The following is a 10,034-nucleotide window of genomic DNA, read 5'->3' as shown; positions in this document are numbered from 1 at the left end:
ACTGAAAGAATTTTATCAATGCTGTAACGATTGCACCAACATGCTGTCCTACATTATACGTACATAAATACATACGCATATATATATATACATATATTTATACATACATACACACACATATATATGTATATATATACGTACATACATATATATACATACACATACATACATATATATAAATATATGCATACATATGTATACATACATATATACACATACAAACAAAAATAACAAGGTAAAAGTTTTTATTTTTCATTCCTTTTGAAATTGCTCTTAAATGTGGTTTTGGTCGTTTTGACTGCTTCTTCTAGCGTGTAAAATTACCTGTTTTAGGTAGTTTCTCTTGTATGTACACTATTTTAAATTGAGAACATGTTGTCTATTGACTTTTTATACATTCTAGGCCACTGGTAGTGAAATTTCTAAAAAAATATTTGCCACCCTATATATTTTACATACGTACATACATACATACATACATATACATAAACATACACACATACTTACATATATGTGTGTGTGTGTGTATTTCTACGTATGTATGTACGTGTACATCAATAGTAGCAACATTGTTTTCATGTTTGTTTCTCCAAGCTGGTATGGATTAAGATAACTAACACCACAGCACCACATCAGTGTGTACTCTAAATCAGTACTTTGCAACCATTTTACACTTGCAGTACACTTATATTCTTTTCAAAATTTGGCGGCACAACTGAACTAAAAATATAACTAAAAGTATAGGGGGGGGGGGAATGATATCCATGTTATACTGCAGTGCACTTAGCATCGTCTCGTGGCACACCAGTGTGCCGCGGCATACCGGTTGCGGAGCACTGCTGTAAATAAAAGGACACACATGGTGTACACACACACACAAATATAATTAAATGAAAATGTGGGTTTGAGTATAGGGTATATGGCTACATATATAATACATACTGCATACTTTAAACACTTACACATGCACAGACATATACGCATCTATTATATGTGTAATATATGTGTGTAATGTATATATATATATATATATACGTGTATTATATATATGTGTGTGCATTATATATATAAACACATGCACTCAAAACATATTGCTAAATACATGTATATACAAAATATCTAATAACTATGATATAACACACAGACCCGTATATGAATGTGTATTTATTAAACATTTACAAGGAAAATGATAATAGTGACTTCAAAGTTTCGATTTGCTGTCTGACGAAAGCGAGCAAATAGAAACTGCAGTTACCATCAATCTTTTCTTTATAAAAGTTTAATATGCACTCTATTAAAAAGTATTGAGTAATCTTTCAGTTTAATGATAATTTTCTTTTATTACTTGAAGTAAAAACAAACAATATGTGTGTGTATGGGGTGTCTACACGCTTACACATTATATGCATTTAAATATATACATTTATACTTGTGAATATATATCATAATACGTAAATACACACACACATACATATATATATATATATATATATATATATATATATATATATATATATATATAGACGATGGGCTTCTTTCAGGTCCGGGGCTATATTAGAAAGCACTTATCAAGGATGTCACTCAGGGGGATTGAACCCGAAGGCATGTGGCTTGGAAGCAAACTTACCATCTATCTTATCTATCTATCTATTTTTCCCCCGATCCCTTTTGATCGGAATTTTACTTTTTTTTCTTATTTTTCCCCTTTTTTTCATTTTCGAAAAGAAAAACTCTACATTTATATTAGTCCCCTCTGTGTTCAGCCCTGTGTGGCCAATAAAGAAAGTTATCTATCTATCTATTTATTTTTCTATCTATCTATCTATCTATCTATCTATCTGTGTGTGTACTGACATATATATATAGAGAGAGAAAGAGAGGTAGGGGAGACGGAAGATAATGTAAACATAAATATATACATAAATGTAGAAAGACAAACAAATAGATCAACAGATGAATAGATAGAAGGATAGATAAAACGGAAGATGGATAAGCTTTAAAGTAAGAGATAATTAAGGAATTTCTGGATGTCCTTATCTTCTTAATATATTTTCCCAATCCTATGACATCAGACAATGAGTTAAATGTGTTTTTAAACAATGTGGGAAAATGTTGTGTTTTGAAATGTTATGGTTACTCATCAATTTTTTAAAATTATTTTATTACTCTATTTTGTTTCTCAAGAACTAGGTGTGGTCGATGTAAAGAACTAACAGCGATGTCTACTAGCTGTAATATATAAATATATAAACAAGTGTCTTGTATAATTTTATGTTTTGTCATATGATCATGATGATGAAATAACTATCATTAGCTAATTTATCAAATTGACTGTCCGATTGTCTTGTCTTAAGTCGGTGAAAGAATGAAAGAAAGAAAAATGAATAGTAACAAAATAGATCGACTCAAACTAAAGTAAAACAAAACAAAAAAAACGAGTTGAAGTTTCGCGGTTTATAGGAAACAACAAGTGTTATTAGAGATGACATTTCAATTTACTTTCCTTATTTATGAAGATTGTGTGAGTGCGTTAAGAGGAATATGAGTGATATAGATTAGTTAGTCTTAAACAGCAACTATTATGTAAAAAGTTATTTTTTACAACAAACTTAATTGACACAGTTCTTCGAAGCTATATATACTTATTTACTCCTATACATACACATACATACATACACATACACACGTACGAGTGTTTGTGTTTGGTACTACAAACAGATAAACAGAACTCAAAACACGGGTATATTTATAAATTTTAATCAGCAAGAAGCCACTTTGAAACTTCTGTCGATTTTGCATATATATACAACGAAGAAGAACTAAGTATATATAAATATTTCTTCGATAGACAGTAACCTGTATATTTTGTAGCATGTTGATATAGCAGAACGAACATTTTGAGGTTAGTAGAAATTAAAGCTCGAGACAGTCGACAACTGAAACCTAATACTTTACTAAGAAGAACATTAATAATAATGATGATATTAAGATATCTGGTGACTAACATTCCAGTTATGTATATGTTTCTCTCCACCTATTCTTCTGTCTATCCATTTGAATATATCGTATAGTTGTGCGCGTGTCTGTATACATACACATATATAATACTTATCTGGCAAAGTATACAGTACACACACAGACAGATAGATAGATAGTTGGAGAGAGAGAGAGAGAGAGAGACAGATCGATCAATTACGAGTAACTTAGTAGTATTTTAAAATAGGAAAGTGAGAGAAATACCCCTTGTGCATACACACACACTCATACACAGAGATATATAAGAATGAATATGTTTGTTATTTGGTTCTTTTTTTTTTTTGGTTCCAAAAGAAAAACAGTTAACAAATACCTTGCCTACCCCCGACCCGCGATTATAACAAAACAATTCCAACAAAATGACATCAAAAATTTAAAAAACAGTGATGTTGATGGTGGATGGTGGTGGCGGCGGAAAAGAGACCAAACATGAGAGAAAATATATAGATAAATTTGTATATACTGATATATATATATATTTTTACCTGCAAGAAACGGAAAGCTCCACAAGTGTAGCTGGTATCATACTACTACCAGGCAAGAACATGTCAGTAGCCATTTTGTGTACTATAATGAACCAAAACACACATACGTACACGCTAATATACTACAAGCACGCCTACACCCCTTTACACTGGCATCAACAACGATACGGCGGGCATATACATACGCACGCACTTACACATGCGAAACTATTGGTCGAAGACACGTGTGCGTATGTGTATGCGTATGATGTAAGCGCGTGTGTGTATGGTGTAATATGTACCTCAGTGTGTGTATGGTGTAATATGTACCTCAGTGTGTGTGTGGTGTAATAGGTGTGTGTAAGCGCACATATTTGTGATCGTGAGATAGTCAGGCAGGCAGACAAAAGTAACGATAAATCCTTATAAACTATACAAAAGTGATATTAAAACATTATACATCCACTTCTATCGACACACCTAGTTTTCTAAGTCACAGGAAGAATTGGAAACGAGCAACACCTATTATCGTCGCCGTCGCCTTGATCGTCTGCTTAACCACCACCATCACCATCACCACGAGATAACAAGGCACTCTCTACATGGTTGATCGACCTGCTAGAGATAGCAGCCAAATTTCCCTTGAATCATGCCACCCTTTAAAAGCGTCTCATTCTAGATTGGATTACACAGTATTACTTATAATGACTGGAAAAAAAAAAAAAATGATCATGCCTGCAATGTTTTTGGTTATAGTTAAGTCTGCTCAACTTCGAGCCAACCTAGGGCTGCGTAACATTACAGCCAAAACTTCTCTTTTATAATAGGGAGCTTCTCATGAAGCAAATTAAGTGAAATCTGATCTGCTGAAAGGAAGGATAGTGGGAGGCGAATTCGCTTTCTACTTTAAGCAACACTGCCACCACTACCATTGACAACAACAGCGATTTCTTACATAGGCACAAGACCAGGAATTTGAGGAGAAAGTGCAGTCGGTTATATCGACTTCAGTACTTGACTCATATTAATTCTATCAACTCCGTAAAGATGAAAAGCAAAGTTGACCACGTCGAGATTTGAACTCAGAATATAAAGGGCGGTAACTAAATGCCGCAAGGTTTTGTCTGACGCTCTAACGGTTCTGCCAAATCATTTCATTTATTTGTAACCGGGGACCCATTCATACATACAATAGGTTTTGTTACAAAGGAAATGCAAATATATGAGGGAAATGTACAACAAAGTTATGTAAAACCAGGAGATGGGGTAGAGTCGTTACGCAATATACTACGCGGTGTTCAAAATTTTTAAGTCACACAAAATAAGCACTGATATGTTTTTTAAAAAAAAAAACAATAAAACAGAACGACCTTTCCATTCATCAATGAGAAGTCGCTACCTTTATTACATCAGACAGTTCACAACTCTATTCATCTTCTGTTCCAATACACGTTATAATACTTGAAAGGATTCGTCCTCAATATGCTCACATGCAAGTTTGGATATCAGAGTGGCCAAGGAGTCCACATCTTCCTCATGTCTATTGTACAGTTGTTAAACTAGACTACTGATATAATTCTCCCCAGCCAGTCATCCCCTTCAATGTTCCTTCTAGTCTCATCTCTTCACAAACCAGCACTTTCTCACTTCTGTTCTTGTTCAGTAAGTCCATCAGGCCCTTCTTAGATTCTCTCACATCATGGCTTTGAAAAAGGAGTTGGATTTCTTGACCTTGGTTTCTTCTGCAGAGAGATGAACCTTCCTTCATTTGTTCTACATTCCTTCTGTTTGGCCCTTTTTGGGATTTCCTTCTTTTGTTTCCAATGTTTCTCAAATTTTCCCTTTCATTCTGCAAGACAATGGGATGCAAACTACTGGTAGTAGGCAGAGGCATTTTAAAAGTATTATAAGCCCTGAGCAAAGCAATGCACGGACGGGGGGGGGGGGTCTATAGTATTTATTAACAGTAAGCTACAGCGTATATAGATTAGCATTATACTTTCTTGACCTGTAGGAGACCCCAGGCAACTGCTTAGTGTGTCCATACTTAAAACCAGTGCTGATTATGAAATGTGGAGCTAGGCTTGTTGGCCCTTAGCTTCCTGATCACTGTCTTAATAGTTGGCTTTTTGTATGTCTACTATTGGATTTGGAGACAAGAATCTTTTTCACTATTTCTAGAGCCATGACCTGAGAACAGCAGCTTCTGTGGTCAGTTGGTACTGTCTCTGCTGTTCTCTGGTCACTCTTTCAGACTCCTCAAAGCAGAAAGCCATCAAGGGGTTTTACTTCCACTTGCATAGTTGTCTTCCCTGTTGCCCAGCTGCTGTTGAGCCATAGACAGCTACAAGTCTGAAAGTATGGCATTCTCTGCTGGTCATGTCCAGTACCACTATTTACCCTAAAGGCCTTTGAAGACATGAGATCCAGGCTGTCCATTTGAAAGGGTGTAATTCCAATGAACTTTAAAACATTTTCTCCTAGGGTTTTGGCCTGGACAATTTCATTCTGTTTTTTTTTTTGTTTTTTTCGTTACAACAGCTGTTAGACCAACAGACTGGATATGACACTTTCAGACTTTCAGTCTTTTCTGACGATTGTCAGAGTTACCTCACCTCCTGGTATGAAATTAACTGGTGAAATGGCTGATATGAGAATTTAATATTGTATTTTATTATTATTATTATTATTATTATTATTATGTTGTTTTTTTTCTTCTTTCTTCAAATTTTCTTCCATTTCTCGCCGAGTGTTTTCCATACACCTAGGGCAGAGAAACTTGTTGTATGCATTCCCAGTTTACACATGCAAATTCACAGGTAAAATATGTATGTAAAATAAATAAATAAATAAATAAATTCATGAATGGATGTTGTTTTCACAGCAATAATGCTCTTCTCAGTACATGAGTCATTCCAGTTAACACGATTTTTTGCACTTCCTGTAGGGATGGTAGGCCTGGTATCATTTTCAAATAGGTTTCAGTACCTTTTTTTATCATTCCTAGAGATCCTACAATCACTGGTATGGTAGTCACCTTGAGATGCCACATTTTTTCAATTTCTATTAGCAAGTCTTTATATTTACTGATCTTGTCAAATTCTTTCGCCGCTATATTGTGATCGCAAGGAATACTCATGTCAATTAATAAACACATCTTTTTTGTCTGATCTTTTATAATAATATCTGGTTTATTAGCTTTTATAGTTTTGTCGGTATGTACAGGGAAGTCCCAGAGAATCAACACATTTTCTCCCTCAGCCACAGTTTCCGGATGGTGTTTATACCATTTGTCAGCAGTTTTGATTTTATAATGCCAACATATTGTCCAGTGGCCGACTCTGTCATGTCTTGCTGCAGGTGCTAAGACTCTACACCCTGAGATTAGGTGGTCTATAGTTTTAATCTCATCGTTACAGAATCAGCATTGTGGGTCAGCTCCATTTTTTATCACGTTGGCTTGGTAGTTCCGGGTTAATAAGCTCTGGTCTAGAGCAGCTAATATGAAACTTTCACTCTCTGCTTTTAGCCCTGAGCTTTGTAACCATTGATGCGTGTGTTTCTGGTCAACATCAGCTTGTTTGCTGCAGGCCACATACTTACCATGCAGAGGTTTCTGTTCCCATCTGCTAGCTAATTTTTCATGAGCTTTTGTCTTTGCAATTAATTTTATTTTCTTTGCAGCAGCAGTTGGTGCATTTCCTTCTACCTGATTATCTGGTAGGTATCTAAGAAATCAGTAGCGAATTTTTTGCTCTCTTTCAAAATAGAGTGAAGTTTTTTTGGTCTTTTGTGTTTTTCAACAAGTTTTAGCATTCAATCGTTGGTTGTTTCAAGGTATTTGGCCAGTCCGATTGTGGTGGTTTTGTACGTAGGTTCAAGCTGGATCAAGCCTCGACTTCCCTGAGCTCTGGGAAGGTAAAGATGATCCACATCTGTCTTTAGATGATGCATCTTATTACAAGCCAGTAGCTTGCAGATTTTTCGATCAATTTTCGTTATTTCACATTGAAGCTATAAAGAACAACTGGGACTGCTAAGGAATTTATGGCTAACACCTTATTATATGCATTCAGCTCAGACTTCAGAACTGCTCGAACTCTTCTACAACATTCCTTCCTCACCTTCTCTTTCATGCTTGCATGCTGGATACCAGAGCCTTCATTTATTCCTAGGTATTTATAGGTTTGTTTATTCCTGTTGTTGTTGTTGTTGTTGTTATTATTATTATTACTAAAGGCATTCAGCTGGCAGAACCATTACCATGCTGGACAAAGCTCTCAGGTGCATTTCATCTCTCTTTGTGTTCTGAGCTTAAATTTTGCTGATGTCAACTTTGCCTTTCATCCTTTCAGGGTCGATAAAATAAGTACTAGTCTAGCACTGGAGTAGATGTAATTGACTTCTTGCTTCCATCAAAAACTGCTAGCCCTCTGCCAAAATTTGAAACCATTAATAATAATAATAATGATGATGATAATAATAACAATAATAATATCTATGCAGGTGGGTTGAAAAGTTCATAGGCTGACTATGAGGGACTGATGCTACAGCTGTGAAATCTTGCATGCATACATGCATTAATTTCAACTCTTATTAATAACAGCATCGTTTTGTTCAAGGTAAACTGACATCTGACTTACTTCAAAAGTAATTGACTGGCCCCTTATTCCAAAACTTCAGGTCTTGTGTCTATAGTAGAAAAATTACACTAGGTAACATGATTTCTGTCCTTGGATAACAGCTGTTATCTTGTATTTATACATCCCTAGAAAGTATGAAAAATGGTTAATATTTCCTTCAAACTTTGCTTTTGTTACATTCTTTCAAACCCCAAAGATTCCCTCTCAGTACATGAAGCTCCCCGACTACTGTTTATCATCAGAGATGCACATATTGTCAGCTACTTAGGGACACACTCAAGTGGTTATGGTCAAGTAACTGACAAGCAAATCTATGGTATTGAACAGGATATTTGCTATAACAAAAGTTCTAGAAAATTCTGTTTCAGCAACACAGAGCTGAATCTGTCTGAAGTGTAATGGAAAATTGGTTAGTTTCAAAACATTGGTGTCCAGATTACAAAACCAAAGTTTGAAGGGAATAGTTGTTATTTCCTTTGATTTCTAGATAGAAGCAAATAGAAAATAATACTTACTGACCGAAACCCCCTCCCCCACCAAAAAAAAAGACATTAAAATTGTGTTACACAGTGTTATTAAATGATACAAATGTAATAAAAAACAAAACAAAAAAAAAACATGCAAACTGAAATAAGATATTTATCTGAAAAGAATATAAAGCTTATAAAAGTTAGTGGGACGTTTTGATCCAACAGTGGAGATCCTTATTGATTTGAATCCATTATGAGGAAATGAACTGCAGCTGAATAAAAATTTCCTATTTTATTTAGTTGTTTAGTTGACTTTTATTATAGATTTAACGAAGTGCAGAAATGATTGGAAAGAAAACATATTAGTGAAATTCAACCTCTTACATGAGGATTTCAAGTAAAGATCAGCTTATATAAATCTTCTTTGTGTCACCAAAATTTTCAGTATTTCTCAGACTTTCAATGATCAGAACAAAAAGCAGATAAAAGCATTTGAGATCATGACCTACTCATTTATATAATCTGCCTTAAAAATTTAAAGGACAGTTTTAAAGTTCACTCTCAAGACCTTGAAAATATTCAGGTTTCTCATTGGATCATTTATCCATTCTATATTGAAATATAAAATGTTGTTCAGGCTTTGTTTCTATGAGGCCAATAACTCCAAATAAGAATTGATATATAAAAAAAGAACTACTTATTCTTGTGCACAAGACAACCTTTCCAATTCTGGTGGCAAAATGAAATGTACCCAGTCCACACATTGCATCAAAATTAGTTACTTTTCTCTCTTGCTGTGAGTACAAGATGATATGAGTCATGATGTCTTGCCCAACTCATGCCAGCATGGACAAAAAGATGGAAAATGCTGGTGATGAAGATAATGATGATAAAACTGGCTTCTTCGATACATTGATTGCAATGAATCAGGATCTTGAGGCAAAGGTATTGTTTAGCAATTTCAGGAGCAATGAAAAACACTGCTGCCTACAAGTCATGACTGAGCTGACTTATGATCAAAGTTGTTCCAGCATTGACTATTCCTTCCTTCTTCTACATATAAAGCATTTAGGTATGAAATTGTATCTAAAGAGTCTATGATTTGCATAAGCAAAAATAATATAGTGAAGAGGAAGCTGATGTTTTGTGGGCTGTTTGTCCAAGAATTAAAAATATCTCTGTCTCTCTCTTTCTTACTCTTTCTCTCCATCCCCTCCTCTCCCTCTCTCTGAGACAAAGAGGCAGCCTTCAATGCCCAATGCTCTAATCACTGAGCTAAGCTCCTTCACATAATTGCACTAATATGTAAACAGATAAACAGACTAAATATCAATGAATTTGATGACCTAAGACTAAAATCCCAAGTTTTTGTTTTAATTTCTATGCTATCATTAACAACCATCAAACCATATATATATATA

At 34.8% G+C, this 10,034-nt stretch overlaps 1 protein-coding gene across 3 annotated transcripts in view; it reads right to left on the bottom strand.

Annotated features, from left to right (window-relative positions):
* The window catches only part of LOC106882052 (copine-8), a 271,614-nt gene extending 267,703 nt beyond the window's left edge, over positions 1-3,911 (bottom strand). For 2 of the 3 annotated variants that reach the window (XM_052968690.2, XM_089354138.1), the window contains exon 1: positions 3,522-3,744. In XM_052968690.2, coding sequence (XP_052824650.1) covers positions 3,522-3,595 — 74 coding nt within the window. In that variant the 5' untranslated portion in view covers positions 3,596-3,744. Of the gene's footprint in view, positions 1-3,521 lie in introns of all 3 variants that reach the window. The other variant, XM_052968691.2, reaches the window with a different exon arrangement.
* Positions 3,912-10,034: the final 6,123 nt, after the last annotated feature.

Source organism: Octopus bimaculoides, chromosome 6, assembly GCF_046866305.1.
Source record: "Octopus bimaculoides isolate indiv1 chromosome 6, ASM4686630v1, whole genome shotgun sequence".
Classification (NCBI taxonomy): domain Eukaryota; kingdom Metazoa; phylum Mollusca; class Cephalopoda; order Octopoda; family Octopodidae; genus Octopus; species Octopus bimaculoides.
This window is presented reverse-complemented; position numbering and strand designations above follow the sequence as displayed.